The sequence below is a fragment of the Rhipicephalus sanguineus genome, chromosome 1, assembly GCF_013339695.2.
Source record: "Rhipicephalus sanguineus isolate Rsan-2018 chromosome 1, BIME_Rsan_1.4, whole genome shotgun sequence".
NCBI classification, from domain to species: domain Eukaryota; kingdom Metazoa; phylum Arthropoda; class Arachnida; order Ixodida; family Ixodidae; genus Rhipicephalus; species Rhipicephalus sanguineus.
The window spans coordinates 111,336,194-111,354,759 of NC_051176.1; the positions used below are offsets into that span (position 1 = coordinate 111,336,194).

General features: G+C 44.0%; 1 protein-coding gene across 2 annotated transcripts in view; it reads left to right on the top strand.

Moving 5' to 3' along the window:
• LOC119396069 (uncharacterized) overlaps positions 1 to 18,566 on the top strand; it is a 189,906-nt gene that overhangs the window by 105,466 nt on the left and 65,874 nt on the right. Inside the window, exons 13-14 of one of the 2 annotated variants that reach the window (XM_037663142.2) lie at positions 4,512 to 5,374; positions 12,543 to 12,614. In XM_037663142.2, the coding sequence (XP_037519070.1) occupies positions 4,512 to 5,374; positions 12,543 to 12,614 (935 nt within the window). The remainder of the gene's footprint in view (positions 1 to 4,511; positions 5,375 to 12,542; positions 12,615 to 18,566) is intronic. The other variant, XM_037663152.2, reaches the window with a different exon arrangement.

Here is an 18,566-nt window from a genome sequence, read left to right on the forward strand (position 1 = left end):
ATCGCGCGGAAGTAGGAATCATTTATCGACCGATTTCCGCACTTTCGAAAAGAGACACTGTGGCGTCAGCAAGTTCAGCGGCGCAGTAAACTTTTATTGCGTAAAACGTTATCCCGGCACGCAGTGTAACTATATATATATATATATATATATATATATATATATATATATATATATATATATATATATATAATCGTGTGTGTGTGTGTGTGTGTGCGTGTGTGTGTGTTGTGTGTGTACGGGTGTCCCAGCTAACTTGTGCCAAGGGTTAAAAAATGCAATATTAGAGGCAGTTGAGTGAAATAATTTACATATTGATGATAGCCACCTTGCGCGCTACAGATATTTTTTTGTTTTGTAAATAATTTGTTAATTAGGATTATTAACTCAATTGCTAAATATTGACTTTAGGCAAGAAGTGGGATTTGCAAAGTTCGAGAGCGTCTTCACAAACCCCCATTGCATTATTTGCAAGAAAGAAAGTCTCACGTGTACCATTTCTTCCAAGCTGCAAAGAAGCTCAAGAAATACGAAAAAAAAAAGAAACACGTGACTAGCGCTTTCGCGCGCCGCGATTGTGGTGCTCTCAGCCGTGGTTTGAGCGAACGAAATCGGCTGCGGCCGCGACTCGCCGGCTTCGTCACAGCTAGTTGCTGCGGTAGGCCGATAAGTTGGCGGTCGTTTCTTGGCCTGTGTCAGCCAGTTGGCGCGCGTGACGGTCCAAGTTTTAGCAAGCGCGGGCCAAGCAACAACTGCCAACTTATGGGCCTACCGCTGCAACGGAGCCGGCGAGTCGCAGCCGCAGCTGATTTCGTTCAGTCAAACCACGGCATGGTGGCTACCACGGCTGAGAGCAGCACGATCACGGCGTGCGAGTGCGCTAGTCACGTGGATTTTTTTTTTTTATTTCGCGGGCTTTCTTTGCAGCTTGGCTAAATTTCTAGGCTAAATTGGCTAATTCTAGGCAGCTTGGCTAAATTCTAGGCAAAATTTTCTTCCTCTGTGTGTTTCATGAAAAGTCTGTGCCTGCTCCAAACACAGGGGTAGCTGCTCCAAAAGCAGATTTTGCCTGCTCCAATGGCTGCTCCAAAATGCTGGAAGGCATTCCCACCACTGGAAAATTGACTGTCGGCGGCGTCAGTCTATTGGCACAAGAAATAATCATCCCGTGATGGTGTCATCATGATGTCATAGATCATCAAAACTTGTGACGTCATCATGGCGTCATATATCGTGATGTTACGTGATGACGTCATCACATGGCATCGCCGCTCTGCACTGCTTCCGTGATCGGTGCGCCGATCATGGAGGTAGTGCAAAACCAGGTGACGTGCAGAAAGCTTGCTGAGAGGGAGGGGGAGGAGCAACACATCGATCGACAAGAAAAAGAACCTGGCTTTTGCCTTGGAGTTGTCTTAAGGGAATGCATCAGGGACAGTGCGACTTTTTGGCATTGAGGCACTGTTGTATGTCACGGCGTTTGTCTACCACGTCTGCTGATAACCACATAGATGTATTGTGTTGCCCAGAGTGTTATTTCGTAAAGTAAAATTTTATTGATCCGGTATTCTGTTTATTTGCTAGTGTCGAAAATAATTGCCGAAGCGGTTAATCCTGAACACTCGAGTGCATGAGCCCTTATTTTTTCATTATCGAGTGAAATGTGGAGTTCTCCTGAGATCAATTTTTTCCATGAGACATGCAATGAATTGAAATATTTCTAGCTCTTCATAACAGCCCCATAATAATTGTTCAGGTGCTTGAATGTTAATACAATTTGCTTTTGTAGTGCACTCCAGGATGTAAAATTATCTGCTCCAAAGTGCTCCAAGATGGAAATTTTCGCTGCTCCAAAATGCTCCGAAAATTGCTCCAAATCAGAAGTCCTTGGTAGCATCACTGTATTTCCTATTTATTCAGTGGTTCCACCTATGAATAAAGCAGTGTGAGTTTGCGCTTGTCCCTGTGCCCTCGCTTGTGAATGTATCTTATTTTCGTGCCACCTTTTATTTTCAAGAAAGCAGCTTGCTGTTGCTGAGTTGAGCGTCGCTGGCGCTGAGAAACCTCGCTGCATTGACACTGTCATGCCAAGCGCGCGCGTAAGGTACAGTAAGCGTTTTCGCCATACTGTGCGCTCTAATTAGGCAACCGCCCAAACGTGCCTCCGTCCACTGCCATGACCGCTACCACATCGCGTGCTTGTGGAGTGCGCATCGCTTGCAGGAAGCCCGTCGTCGCTGCGATAACCCAACGATAACCCAACGGCAAACATGTGCGTATGGTACAGCAAGCAGCCCCACAGTAATGGCCTGAGCCGAGTAAGCGATGCACTGCACACAACTAGCCAGGGACGATCTGCTCCATACGGCCGTACATTGTTTCACTGAAACAGTCAGTTTTTTGCTTAGTGGCAGATCGCGGTGCAGATGCATACAAATGGAACGCAGAAAGCAAATACTGTCCACTCTGTTGCTATGTCAGTCGCTACGTATCCCTGGACCCTGCAATAGTTTCGAAATGCTCCTTGGCATCGCCACCGTGCGCTATTGGACGGTCGTGTGACAGAGCCAGAATCTTTTGTGCACTTTGGCAAAAAGAGACAAAAGGCGTGTGGTGGGTACTTGAGGCAATATTTACTGTGGCACTGTATTTATTTCTTTGTTGGCGGCGATGGCGCATGTCAAGAGATGCAGATTTGTACTTTCTGGTTAAAGCATGCTACCGTTTAATGCAAGAACACCTCCAAATCCATTTGTCGTGATCCTTTTGGTTACCAGCAAAGTATGCCCACAATTACTTCTTTCATAGAAAGCGATCAGTGCACGAAGTTGCATTTCGGGCAGGGCAAGGCCGAAAATTTTCTAATAGCTGCTGCTTGCTTCAAGGAAGAGTGGTAATTAATATATAGTATGCTATGTGGATTTTAAAAGATTTCACGCATCACAAAAAGACGCACCCGCTCAAGCGCCGTGCATTTCATCTCATGGGCGGTCGCAGTACCTATCCCCCTCTAGTGGCGCCGTGGTGGCGGCCGAGGAAACTAGCCCTCTCATGCCTTTTTCGGAGCACGGGTCATGCTGCACAGTGCGCATTTCCATCTAGCAGCCATTGTACCAATGCTTGCATGCAAACTTATGAGATGGAAAGTATTCAAACCTTGATGAGGTTGTAGAAAACAATTTTGGATAATTTAAGTACCTTTATTGCCTATTTCAAGACATGCTTGAAGGTACATGAAGGGTAGGCTTGGTGGTAATTCAGCAGATACTTAGTTCTGCTGCATTGCAATAAAATAATTTCAAATGTGAAATTTAAAATATTTCTGGCAACCTGTGGCCTCAGGAAAACACTTGAGATTAATTATGAAACACAGGGTGGTGCAGAATTTTCAAGTAGCCTTAAGAGCAACAGCAAAGTCATGGCTGGAACCAGTGCAGTCTGTGGTCTGAGACCACTGAAACCAAAGTGTGATAGTGGTTTTTTGTTAACAATTGGTAATTGCGCAGATGATCACTTCCCGTCACACTACAATATGCTTTCCCCCATTACACTGCTGCATTGCAGTGAATCTTTGTACCCCTGTCACACAGCACGTGTAATGTCATTCGCAGCGAATGTGATTAGGTGCTAATGCCATTTTTGGTGCTGCTACATAGGCATAGCAGATGATATTCTCAGCTAATGCAATTCGCCCATTCAGTGCATTTTCCGAACACATGTGACGTGTAATCTCAGACAGGACTTGGCAGAAAATTACAAAATCGATAACTTAAAGCAAAATGTAATCAATGTTATGATTCTTATTAATGGCTGATGTTAACTTTTTGATATTTTTTTGGCGTTTAGTACGATAGTTGGAGCAATTCGTGCAAATATATTGTTCCCAGACTCCGACTTCACGCCAACAGCTCCTGTCGGCCACATCTACAAACGCTCATCTTTCTTCTTTTTCTTCAATGCCTCCATGTTGTTCTGGTGAAGTGTTGCTGCAGTAGCAAGGTCAGATTTTTGCACATATTTATCCGCCAGCCATGAAAGCAAGTTCTGCAGTGTCGTCAGTGGAGAATATTAAGAAGGAAAAAGCACACTGGACTGATGACAAACATTGTCATCTATTGCGAATGCCATTTTGTATACCTGTGTAGACCGGGAACACAAGGCTAGAATAACATTCAATATGAATGTCATTTACTGCAAATGACATTACGTGTGTTGTGTGACGGGTATTTTATAGCATATGCAGGTGACAGGGGTATTATATAGCATATATAGGTGATCTTGAGGCGTGCGGAGGGTGCTCGGGAGGATACATACACACATACTATTGTTGTGCCTTTCTTGTGCAGTATTCCTGACATAATCTCATAAGTGTCTTATTTGCTGTCTGCTTCACTCAGTGAAAGCACCTTTATTTCAATAATGGTTATGCAGTAGGTTTCATGCACTAATTTGTCATCTAGTTTATATGTAAGCACTTGTCATACATTCCTACCTTTGCTTTCTACCTCCAGGCAGTAATGGCCCAGGTCATGGAAGCTGGACCATTTTCTATATTGCTACAAGATGATGTGCCAAATTCACCTCCATCTGTGAACACTGGCAGGGATACCACCAGTCCACAACCAACAGTTACGGTGCACCCATCCCCCTGCCGACATGTAGTTGATGAGAGCACGCAGACAGCCCTTGGACCTCAACCAGCCCACATCGATCTGAGAGCTCGAGATTCCCACCATACTGGCCAAGCTGAGTCACATGACCGCATCTTTGCATCTGATTCACAAGCGACCAAACCCGTTCAATCATTAGACAAAGAGTTTGCTGATGTACCAATCGACCAAGTGCAGCAAATGCAGGGTGTGCCATTTACACTGCCAGTGCAGCTTACATCATTGCCCCATACCAATGGCATACAAAGGCCTACACCGCAGTACTCTGAACAAGTCCCTCAGGAGTTTGTTATACCTCGCCAACCTAATACAAATTACTATCTTTCGTTGTTTGATGTATGCCAGCGCCGAGGGATTCCACTTCCAAAGGATTGGCAAGAACTTTTTGAACAAGAAGAAAAGCGATTAGCTAGATGCCGTGCATCAACTGTGCAGCCATGTACAGAATCAACTGCACAGACAACCATGCAGTCCACACATTCAAGTGGACAGCCAGCTTCAAAGCCACTTCACTGCCCAGTACCAACTGTTGGTGGATTTGCTGTACAGTCCACTAGTCCAGCTGTGCAGCCTCAGTTCCAAGGATCTCTACAGCTAACATCAAAGCCTCCCACGATCTTTCCAGAGATACCACCTCCTCCGTTTCAGAAGCCTCAAGCGACTGAAAGGACAACTAACCAGCCTGCTTGTGAAGCTGTTGATGAGTAAGTGCATTTTCTCTCCATCTTTCCATATACACTTTAACTTGCGATGCTTCTTCAGGCTGTTTGAAAAATATGCACTCTTTTCCACCTCTGCGTTGTCGTCACTTCAGAATACCAGTGAATGAGCCCTCACAACGTATTGTATGCGTTCAGATCTGACCATAAACTTGACACCAGATTATCGAACCAAAAAAATAAGGGTGTGAGTTTGGGTTCAGTGTGCCCTATTTTGCTCTGCTTCAGTTTTATTAGGATATAAAAAATCTTTCCATGGTTCATGAACCTGTTCGCAGTGCTTGAACAGGTTCACAAACTGGTTCAGCACAGTAAACTTTAGCTTCAACGCGTTACACAGTGGTATTGACTTAAAGGTGCTAAGTTGAAACGCTCCAGGCAGCACTGCACAACTTGCAAGTTCACCGAAACTTCTACCTTGTAATTTTCCATATAATTTCCTTTTCATTTCCAATCATGTGATGCCAGGTGCATGTCATTATCCACAAATTTTGTCATGAGGCAGAACAAATTAGCCCATTGGCAGATTGGAAACAGTGATTGATGCTTTTACATAAATATCAGTGAAGTTTACTTATAATAGCTACAGCAGGCATACTCATAAACACTGCCACCTTATGAGCACTGCATTGCATGACAAGCATGTTGGCCCTTCGATGCATCCATCCCTGAACTTTTCCTTTTCCACATTTTTTTCTGTTGCTTATTATACTGAAAATGAATAAAACATTTGGAGTTTATATGGCAATCCGAAGAGCAAAACTTTCAAGCTGGGTCAAATAGTACTGTTAGAGAAAGACAAACATCCAATATTGGTTGTAATGAAATATAGTGAAGTTTTATTGCCTGGTCAGGAACAAAACTCTTTACATAAATTGATACATTTGCACCACATGTGACACTGCAGAATTAAATATGGTTATTTATCGCAATGAAATTAATCATACAGAAGAAAAGCAGTACATCACAAGATTAATCTAGTCTGGAGTGTAGTGCTTGTTGAATTTAAGACTACAGCATCAGGCGTCATTTTGAAGGATTACAAACGTGTTGAGATTGGTAAAAACTAAGTTGCTTTTTCTAAACTGAGACAGTGAAGTAATTGATAGACTGCATTGAAGTGAGACATGCTTACTCAACTGTGGGTAACTGTACTGCATAAATAACTTCCTTTTTGTGTTTGTTCAGGTGCACCTAACAGCATTACACCAGAATCACTTGGACGAGCCTTTATTTAAATCAGTCTGTAGACTGCAATAGCTTTTGTCGCTTATTCTTTGAGCTGCCTTGTACCCTACTGATAACCAGTGTATATTTTTTTCGGCTCAGGTTTAGTTTGTGTTCAGATGCATTCCAAGGGTGGGCCTCTTGGATTTTCGGAGTTCTGGCATCCCGCTAATCGCCGGACGGCTTCTAGCTTGTTGCAGTCCTGACAAGAAACACCGTCATGGTCACATGTGCTGGGATCTCCGTATAGCCCAAAGCTGCACAAAGGTTGCAATATTGAAGGTCGAGAGGGCCAGCACAAACGTAAACAAATGCTACTGCAAAGGCAGTGGCCAAAACATTGCGCTATACGAGCGCATATAGCTGTCCCTTTCAGCATTGCCCACTTAGAAGTATGTAGCTAGTTTTGCCAAAAGGATGTAGTGATATTTTCAAGTGATCATATTAGGGGATACGATCCCATTCTCAAGTTCTTGCGCTACTTGGTGCAGAACATGCTCTGCAACTAGCTCACTTTTGCACCGTGTAACAATCACTGTTGGGCACATTAGGTGTCATGATCGCAAATCATGCGAAAGTCATCATATCCCTGAAAGCAACATCTCGAGAATATGTGCTTGCAGCGATCGTATCGCCCAATGACATTGATTAGCTTGCATTCTGTCTTCCTTTGACTATCAAGAATAAGGAAGAGTGTACAAAACAAACTTGTGTATCATGTTACTTTGATTCATTTCAGCTGATGGTGCCTCTCTTCTGACCCCTAGCTCTGTTAAATTAAGGGCAGGAGCACCTCCATGTTTGATATAGCAAAGATTTCGTTCGAGCTAGCCGACCTGACATACTCGTATAGTTGCTAAGATCCAAAAACAAAAAAAAAAGGAGATGAAAAAACAAAGATCGATAGGATGTATTTCTCTTCATCTCCATTTTTTTCACACATTAGTATCGATACGAGCATCTTCATATGCTTATGCATAGATGTGTGTTCAGATCAAATTAGCTGACTATATTTAATCAGTGCATTCTATCAACATTGGTGGCAGCGTTAGAACATATATCTGTTTCAATGGCAGTCACACACTCAGTCATCTCACTGAATGAAACAGCTAGCAGTTGCACACGCTATTAACGATGTCTTCGTGAAGTGCATAAAAAGCAGCACGTAAACACGAGATATAATGACTGATACCATTACTGAAAAATGAACTCTGAAAGTCACCACAACATGTGTGTATGAATATCTACAATTTTTGAGACATGATACAGACAGACGGCAGAGGTGCACTGTTGTGTTCATGAGAGGCTCCACAAAATATGATTAAAAGAAGTGAGAAAAAAGCAGCCTCCTATGTTTGCCGCCTCTCATAATTGCACCATTTCGCAATGCACCATTTCGCAAGGCATGGGAACAAGCTTTAGGAGATAGCGTCATGCGTAATGACAGCTGAAGGTGAAGTTCTCAAGTGCCGACACTGCAATCCGTAGAGTCCCCACAAAAATGTGGTGGCGTGCGCTATCCCTCCCCTCCCCTTTTCTTTTCCCTCCTTCTGCTAGCCAGAAAGCTTCCAAAGAGCAGCAGGGTGATTCCACTGAGAGATCGAACATGCATGTCCAGCCGATATTTTTGTTTTGCCTGGGTTTTTGTATATCTTATGCGGGCACATTCAAAGTGCACGGAACCGAAAACTTTATTTCCAAAAATACGCTCCCACCGCACCAGAAAAATATTTGAAGGTGGCGGCGCGTGCGTCCTGTTTTTGCTCCCCACAGTATTTTCGGATTTCACGGCTGAATTTAACGCGAACTATAAAAGTTGGGTCAAAATTTTTTTCAGTTGGGTTTAATATGCATTACTGTGAATTACATCCATGCTTTCTTTATGCTGTTCTCAAAAGGAAAAAAATGTAATAAAAAAGTGGCAAGCACAGCCCATGTTAAAAAGCTTGCTAGGTTTGATGCTAGGTTTGAACGCACCAACTAAACACAAAAGGAATAGATGGCAGAGCTCACCCAAAACATTTATTTAGTGGCAAAAAACTGCGGTATTTTGCTCTATTGCTTGTTTGTGAGGGATGGCAATACTGAATGTGAGGGATGGCAACGCGCCGTCGTGTTGCCGGAGCCAATCTCAGAGGCCACGGTCTTGCGAACCCGCGGTGTGGCGCAAGATGACAAAGTGCAAGTCGACCTCCAAAGATTCGTCGTCGTCACCGTGGTTGCGGACAGTTTCCACCAGCGCCTAATCTGACATCTCAGTAGTGACGACACGTTTGTCGGCATTTTAAAAAATCGCAAAAGCTGCACGTAGTCAGGGGCTGCTGTATGCGCGCGCAGTGAAACCATGCACGCGCTGCACATGGCATCGAAACCAAAGAGCGAACTCCATATGCGGCGTAAACTCGAGGCGTAACGATACGGAGCAAGGATTTTTTGTTTTATTGGAGTCACCTGGCGTCACGTTAACGAAGTGCAGTGCAGAGACTACTGCAACAACCGTAGAGTGTCACTGCCAATGTAAAAGCCGATTTTCTTTCTTTAAGGAAGCCGGCGCAGTGCGTGGTGGCACTCGTGAGTGGCTGGACAATGTTTGAAGGCAGGGGGGGGGGGGGCGGCACGCGGTGGGAAATTCGGCTCGAGGAGCACAGGCCTGCCTGCCCGCCCGCCTCGTGCAGCTTTTTTTTAAAAACTCGCTTCTTTAGCTATTTTTTTCTTTTTTCATGCTGCCTGTAGAAAACGACCTTCCGCAGAAATGTTGCAAAGGCTCTTTTCTATATTTGAAACTGTTTTGAAGTTCCTGTGTGGAATACGAAAGGTGCCAAGGCGCATCAAACTTAGCAAACTTTTTTGATTTGGGCTGTGTTTGCCATTTTTTTTTTTCACATTTTTTCCCTATTGAGGATGGTATAAAGAAAGCATGGATGTAATTCACAGTAATGCGCATTAAAACCAGCAGAAAAAATTTCAACACAACACAACATTCATAGTTCACGTTAAATTAAGCCGTGAAGTCCGAAAATATTGCGTTGAGCAAAAACAGAACGCCTGGCGCGCTGGGAGCGTTTTCTAGAAATTAATTTTTCCATTCCTTGCGCTTTGAAAGTGCCCACATAATGTATAAAAAACCCAGACAAAACAAAAATATCGACCGGGCATGCATGTTCGATCTCTCGTGGAATCACCCTGCAACATCAAAATTGTCCTTGCCAGGTTGTGGTAACCCGTGGGTTGCAAGAACTGTTGAGCCATGCGAGAAATTAATGTGCACTTGAATTGTGCTGCGCACTTGGTGGAATAACCTAACAAAATCAAATGCATTCTGGCTGGCCGTGGCAGGCTTTGGAAGCCAAAACTGGAAAAACAAAGAGGCCCCAATATCTGTTTGTGTCCAGGTTCAGTTCTGGAAAAATTATTGATTTGAATCCACACCTTGTCTGAGGTTTTACTTTTCATAACAACATTGCAATACAGTTGAAACTCGATTTAATGAAGGCTGCTAGAATTATTTCGTTAAATCGGAAATTTCGTGAAATCGAGAAAGGAATTTTTCGGTCCTTCGAAATCCAAAAGTGTAACGGTAGTGGCACCCAAAAGCTTTCACGGCATTGTTTCTGTCGGCAACTCATGTCTGCGTATCTGAAAAGTCCGTGAGGGCTACCGAGGGCGGGCAGATGTAAGGAACGCTTTGTCCAGGCGATGTAGGCCAGGTAGATGGTCACATGGAGTTATGAACGCCTACCGATATGTGATGACATGGAGAACGAATGCAGTGACTGTGTGAGCAGGCCAAGAGAGAAAGATGGGAGGCGATGATCAGTGCTAGCCGTCGCATAAACCATGAAATAACCAAAGCAACCAGTACCGCCTCTAGCACCATCTGGTATGTAAGAACGCCACCGGTTGCTGAGTGAGCCCGTATTCTGTGCATTCTGTGGCGTGCAGCCTTGTCAAAACAAAGCTAGGGCCGCAACTATGGCGCCTAGATGTTTCAGAGCGATAGATTTAGAGTGCATGCTCGAAGAAAAGCCCGTCTCGGTCAAAATTAGAAGGAAATCACCGCTTTTTCACTTAGTTATTTCAGGAAAAACTTCGTTAAATTGGGGTTGGTGGCAACACTGAACCCTATGGGTATTTGCCAGGGAATGGAAATTTCTTCGTTAGATTGGGAACTTCTTAAAATCGATGTTCATTAGATCGAGTTTTAACTGTATAGCGGAAAAGCAGTTTTAACATGCCTGGGCATATGCCAGGTGATCCTTTAGCCGGAAACGCTCTGCACAATTTATAGCACAATTGACCCGAAGTGGAGGGGTGTAGCCCTTTTTTTTTTGGCATGCACACCTGAGAAAATCGCGTGGCTGCATGTTTCTGACATGAGTAGATAAGGAGTAGATGAGGTTGACCACATCAGTTCACAGACCCCAAGTGCGAGCAGCGTCTTCCGAGCAATGCGCATGAGAGGCAGACCCACTAGACAGCGCTAGAGAGGATGCCCCACTATAGCATTCCTATTCGGTACACTATAGTTTAGTCCGATAATCGACATATGCGATTTGGGGCGCTTACAACCACTTAAATTTCCGAATGTTCAAAATTAACCGCCAAAGACCTGCATTGCCAACGAATGAACACGGGGAAAAAAAGCAAACAAAACAAAGTGCCATCGCGGAAAGTCGCCGACTACGTTTCAGGCCACCTCGAGGTATGCGCTTACACAAAACCATGTCGAATCGCGACCGAATTTTCACGTGCTGAGCGGTACCGATCGTTCGATTTCGCGGGCGCGCACGCGATGTCCAAGACATTGCAATCGAATCCGGAACCACAATTCGAGAGTGCATGTGCAACCATGCCCTCGTTTTCATTAACTATATGATTCTCTTCCCTTCAAGTGCAGGCCATCGCAAAAAGTTTCGTTGATTCCGCACCAAACCGCAACTTTTATCGCCCGCGCCGCTACCGAAAAGCAACCAACGCTGATTAGGCCTAGCGTGCCGTTCAGCATGTGTCGTGGAAGTTTGTCCAAGACAACATGAAGATCGGACTCGAAAGATCGCACTCAAGCACTAACTTAAGAACAGCGCGGTTGATACGAAGTTGTGTTCGCGGCAGGAGATCAACGGCGACAAAAGCCCGCAAGGTCGTTTCAGTCCGCGCACTGGCATAAAAGGCGAAAGCTCGCGTCGTGAAGCCGCAAAACTTTTCAATTTGCGACGAGGTCGCAAACGCGATATCTGTAGCAAGTTGTGATAACGACGGACGCTTTTCCGACAGGAAACTTACTTAAAGGCACTTGATGAGACGCGATCGTACGTTCCACGCGTAACGCGCTGCCGGCAAGCGGCGCGGAGCCTGCCGCCTTGCCGCCGCGGTGCAAAGGCAACTCCGTCGCATAGGCAACCACCATCCTTCCCCAATCGGCGAGCCCGCACAGCGCTGCCGCGGTCTTTTTCCTCCTCCGCCCCTCGTTCGTTCACTGTGCGTGCCCATCGCCCTTCGTAACGACCTCGTCGCTCCCTCCCCAGCGGCGATTAAATATAGTTAGTTCTTTAATTGTTGGCAAATTCTGTTGTGAACTTGCATTAATTTCATGGTTCCTTTTATACATCATGCATACTTCTTTTAAAGAATGTAACAGTCTGCATTTAGACCCACCACGGTAGCTTAGTGGATATGACATTGTGCTCCTAAGCATCCAGGTCATGGACCTGAATGGATCTGATCCCAGCAATGGAGGCCGCAATTTAATGTAGGCCAAATGCAGGAACACTCATTTATTTAAATTTAGGGGCACAGTTCCATGTGGTGAAAATTTGTCCCACCCTCCTCTGCGGTGTGCCTCATAATCAGGTTATAGTCTTTGAATGTAAAACCCTAAATTTAACTTTCTTTTTAAAGCTGTGTTTATTTTTTATTTTTTGTAAAGCAGTGAGGAAGATATCTTGGATCTGCTTCAACAAGAGCTAGATGCACCTTGCCCGAGCCGAGCAGTAAAGTCGTAAGTATTCCCTTTACTTTTGTACTGTGTGCATAAGTTCAAGTGCGAAGAAAATGAAAACGACTCAAATGCCTTTGTGCAAATGGCTCAATTCAGACACCATAATATACGTCTGGGGCTACTACGCACTTAGAAACAAGTTGCACTATGATTGCATGTCACATTTACCTGCAAGTATGTGAAAAACTAGGGCTGCTATTTTATGCTGACATTTCAAGTTAAAGGGACACTAAAGAGCAAAACGATTTTTATGATATTAGTAAAGTACTCTTTCATGATACCAAAAACACCACGCTTGCTGCGAGAAGACGCTTAGTTAGTGAGAAAAGGCGAAAAAAAATGTGGGTGGTGACGCCACATTGAAGTTTCCGCACCATTCGCTGTGACGTCACATGTTTTGGTGGTGCCTACTAGGGACCACGTAGTTTGTAATTGGTAAAAACGAAGTACATTGTCCTCTGAGGGGCCCATAGACCTTAACATACCAAGTTTGGGGTAATTTTGTTGAGCCAATGGCACCAATATACAATAAATACACTTTGAAATCCATGATGTCACGTGGGGAGATTTCGGCTGCGAAATTTAAAATGAAACATTGAACTTCATTTTATCCTCTAGTTAATAAACCTATGATGGCGAAATTAACGACACTGGAGTTCTCGGTGCACAATTTATCGATTTAAACCGATTCATTGTTTCTCTTTGGTGTCCCTTTAATATGATGGTGCATAAGCAAACAGACTTGTCAATCACATAGGTATCGGTATGTTGAAAATTCCCGTGCCTCTTGCATAGCATCTAACCTTGTCCACATTCATGCACTAGCAGGCATCATACGGATTATATACAAGGTGTTTTTTTTTTTTGGACAATATAGCTTTTTATAAAAATTCTGACAGTTGTCTCCTGTTGTTTTCGCACATGAACTCTGTCGAGGCGGAAGTACTTTCCCCCAGCTAAAATGATGGTGACGTGACTAATTAACAAAATCTTGTTAATTGATTTTTTAATTGACTTGAGGGTAGGTGTTTATATGACAAAGTTGTAGCGTGTGCCAATTTATGGCATACTATTTTTTAGAAATCACAAAGGTTGCGCGTAGTTTGAGATATTCATCATCAAACTTCAAGGGCGAAATCGAAATTGTATGAAGGCGCGCCAAAGGCAGAATCTGGTCAGAAAAATCTGAAAGCATTCTGAAATACACAAGTAAACAGCTTAATGTTTGCCTGTGATGGGTGGTGTGTGTTTCTTAAACTACGGAGAGGCGCGAAAAACTATTTCGCCTGGCTGCAAGAAGAAGCACCGCAGTGGCCGCCCCTGAGTTTTATGCTTCCCAGACAATGAGAAGGTTGACATTACGGTTTTCTTGTGCAGTTTGAAAGAAACAGATAAGCACCAGATACTATACGCAAAAGTAAGACGACGCGTGGGCACAAGTGAGATGACTTGCATATTTTCTTGAAAACATATGGACGCAGCGTGCCGTCATTCATATTTGGTCACTCCCATGTTACGGGTAGTTCCAGTCTGATGTAGCAGAATGGTCGTGCTTCGTGCGCGTCTTGCGCGATCAGTTTCGATTTCGGACATGAAACTTGATGATGAATATCTCGGTACTTGGAACTTTTGTGATTTCTAAAAAATAGGTATGCCATAAATTGGCACGCACTACAACTTTGTAATATAAACACCTGCCCTCAAGTCAATAATTAAAAAGGTAATTAAAAAGTTATTGTTAATTAGTCACAACAGTGTCATTTTAACTGCGGCAAAGTATTTCCACCTCGACAAGGAGAACGATGGGAGCCTTACAGCCATAGGATTTTTACAAAAATTTGTATTGTCGAAAAAAAAACACCCTGTAGATTCCTACATCTTCCAACACATTTTTCTACACTGTTTCCAGAATGCTAGTGGCTCGTCACGTTTTTTGATGTGCACCACCGAAAAAAACGAAAAATAATAAATGACACACACGCGCGCGCGCACACACACACACACACACACACACACACACACACACACACACACACACACACACACACACACACACACACACACACAGGGTGCCCCAGCTATCACGCAGCAAGATTTATAAAAAGAGGAGCGGTGTTACGCGAAGCAAACCTACTGCATATTGTTCCTAGTACACTGGAGTAGCCATTGCTATTTTTTTGTTAATGAGGTTTAATTAATTAGTCATAACTATATTTGTAACTCGACAAGTACTCACCTAATTGTCAAAATGTCAATGAGGTGTATGTAGGCATGTTCAAAGGACATCTAACTGCGCAATTTTTAACAACGTACTAATTATGGGCTCATTTTTTTCGGCTGATAAAGAAAGCCTGCGAAATATGAAAAATAACACGGTGACTACGCTCCCACCCGCAGAGGAAACCAGCGCCCTCAAATAAGCTTACTACAAACAACCGCTTTGCCTGTTGTCTGTTGCGAGAGACGGCGTTCCGCATTTTGGCAAGGGTACAGGTTGGGCGCCAACGATATGCGTGCAATTTTGCTCGGATTCATTCTTTTTGATAGTACACCGCAATCATCCATATCTCATGGCCGACTGTTCTTACTGATAACGCGGCAGCTGTTCTGATTACGGCCTGACTGTCAAACCAAGCGGTGCGTTTCTTAGGCCGGGGAGTGGCAGATAGGGCGATGCAGTTTTTTTCTTCATTTTTTCCTTGATACTGTCTACCTCATAGGGAGCCTGTTTGAGGGCGCTGGTTCCTGACGCGCGCAACAGTCTAGTTTCGTGTCACTTTTCATATTTTACGGGCTTGTTCAAGCGGAAAAAATGAGCGCACAATTAGCACGTTGTTGAAAGTAGCGCAGTTAGATGCCATTCGAACATGCCTACAGACACCTCATTGACATTTTGACAATTAGGTGAGTACTTGTCGAGTTACAAATATAATTATGACTAATTAATTAAACCTCATTAACAAAAAAAAATAGCAGTGGCTACTCCAGTGTACTAGGAACAATATGCAGTAGGTTTGCTTCACGTAATGCCGTTCCTCTTTTTTTAAATCGTGCTGTGTGATAGCTGGGACACCCTGTATATATACACAGAGTGTTTTTTTAAACAATACAGATTTTTAATAAAAATTTTTTGACAGTCGGGCTCCTATCGTTTTCGCACATGAACTCTATGTCGAGGCGGAAATACTTATTCGCAGCGAAAATGACGTGACACGACTAATTAACAAAAACTCCTTTATATATATTTTCTCACATGGTTATATATTTATTTATTCTCACGTGGTTGTGATGGTGAAGAACCAAGCAGTGAAACTGGTAAAAATTGGAGTTGTTTACGAACTTGTCCCCTGAAAATGGAACAGTCAAAGTACAAGCAAGTAACCTTTACAGCACAATGGTAGCGGTGAGCATGGTCATGTTGATAATCTGATTGTTGGTGAAAAACGTTGGCTTTTTTTTATGCATTATCGAATGTTCCAATGCCATTGCCGGTACCCACTTCCAGAATACGACTTCTGTCTCCACAAACTTGTTTGTTTGTGATGACGACAACACTCATGAAACAGGCGGAACATCACGGAAAGCCCGAGCAGCCACTAAATGCATCATATTTGTGACAATTTTACGAGTCCTGCCAACTCAAATGAACACTCTCGCTTACATTAAAACCATATTAAAATGTGTTCAAGGCCAAAGTCACCGCCGCTAACGTACTTACGTATGCGGGAGAATAAAGCAGTTAGTAGTTTAGATCAGTATCATACTATCTGTAGTATGAATGCAATTTTGCTTATTTGGGGACAAATTTATGGAGACATGGTTTTGCTGCTGCTTGGTTTCGAATACAAAATCAGAGCATGGGTTCTCAGATGAATTATTTAAAAATTTAGTCATCATCAACCTATTTTGTGTCAGCTATGGGATAAAGAACTCTGTTTTAAAGATGCAAGCTATAACGTATAATTTGATATAATGAGAATTGACTGTATTTGCTCTATACTGTTCTTCATATTTTAATTGTGAAGACTTGCCTTCTCATTTGTAATTGTTTAGATGGTATCAGCGCCTCCTCTATCTTTCTGTGCCTGGGCTCAGGAGAGGAGCGCAATGGGAACTGGTCGTCGGCGTTAGTGTGGCTTTTAGCCGCTAGGCACCACCATCGTAGTAGACCCACCGTCACGTCGTCGCTCGCGGAAATGAATGTCCTGGCTGCATTCAAAGCTGTTATATGGTTCAGTTTTTGGCTGCATTCGCGCTGTGTAAAGTATAATGAAAACTTGTAAACGGGAATCATGAAGCGCTTGTCGTTCTAGGCAACCAGCCCATTTCAAAGGCATGGGTCGTTCGCGGCTATTTGATCGAGGCACTCGCGCGTCGTCTGCTAGGCCCATACCAGAGAGTGCATGCCAGTGATGTGCGGAAGATTCTTTTGTCACCGTTATGTTCGCTTGATTGAGAGTCGGTTTTTGACCATCTGAAAGCAAATTTTTGAAAGCAACATTTGCCAGCAGCTAATACTGAAAGCTTGGGCGCTTAAAGTTCTCTGTTGCATGCTATCGTCTGCTGGTGTAGCACACTATACGCAAGCCTGGAGTTCATGCGCTAAATAGCATGAAATATCACTAGACTGCTTCCAGGGATATATGCTGTTCCCTTCGTAAAGCTTTTAAGAATTACATTTTTTTTGCCACCGAGAGAAAGCAACAGCTGGTGCCAGAAAATGAGGAACTATGCCAAGTGATTGCACCATTTCAGAGCTGAAACCAGTTAAATCGTGGTGGTACGAAAAACAAACGAAATTCAGCTGCATATGCCGCGTGCTTCCTGCAATGCTGCCCGATGTGTGTGAACAGACGCTGTTGTTCAAGTAAAGTCGTAGTGCCGACTCTCAACTTGAGCCAATGTGACAGGCGTGAAAAATGCGGCCTGTTATCAGTTGCTTGAGTTTGTCTTTGTATTTGTTGACAGATTTTTGAAGCCTCAGTATCTGGCTCCTCAGCTCTCTTTCTTTTGTCTTCCATTTGGCCTTTTCGGTAGTGAGCAATGTAGAGGCCGAATGGCTGTTGACCTGGACGCTTTTGTCGCGTGGGGCAGCCTGTGCAGCCTTGTGCACGCATTCATTGTGACACTGTATAGATGATTGTCAGTTGTTTCGGTGGTAGCGCATGTGGTGTCCATGGGCTCCGATTCTTCAGCTTCGGGACCTAATGTCAGCGCTGTACATGGCGGCAATCGTGAGGCAGCGTTGCTACTGGTACATGCATTCATTGAGTGTTCGAACGCAGCACGGTCACATTTAGTGATTACTTGCCATGCTTGGTTCGGTTGTTACCTTGGGCTGCAAACGTGAAGGGTAGTCTGCAAAGACTGACGCTACGGCATCCTTCTTAAGCCGCCGCTTCTTATATTGTATGAAATATTCGGGTCGTAAATGATGGCTACATACAGTCAACGTCCGATTTTTCGGACTCCCTATGGACCGCGAAATTGTCCGAAAAATCGGGCAGTCCGAAAAAACGAATTCATGCTTTTTTATTCCGCTAAAGCGGTGAAATCGCCACAGCCACTTACAAAATAGCTTTAATGCCTCCCACTACACTTATCAGGCCTTTTGGTGTGCGCCCAGGCTCTCGCAAGTACATTCGGTACCTGCTGCGAACCCCGCTAAACTACGTACCAACTGCCACTTGTAAATTTGCGTCTCGTAATGAGCGCCACAGATACCAGCAAAGCACGGAATAGATTAGGGCTCTCTCGCATGGAGCGTTCGGAAACGATGACGCAGAACACAAAGACTGTGGTGGAAGAGCGGACGACTCATCCGGCTTTCCCCGATGCGTGTGCGCACGTAAACAATGCGCACACACATAGCCTAATCTCTGCTGATACGCAGCATTTGCTGCCGTGTGAACCCGATCGTTTCTAGTTGTGTGCAGCTCATCGTCAACTAAG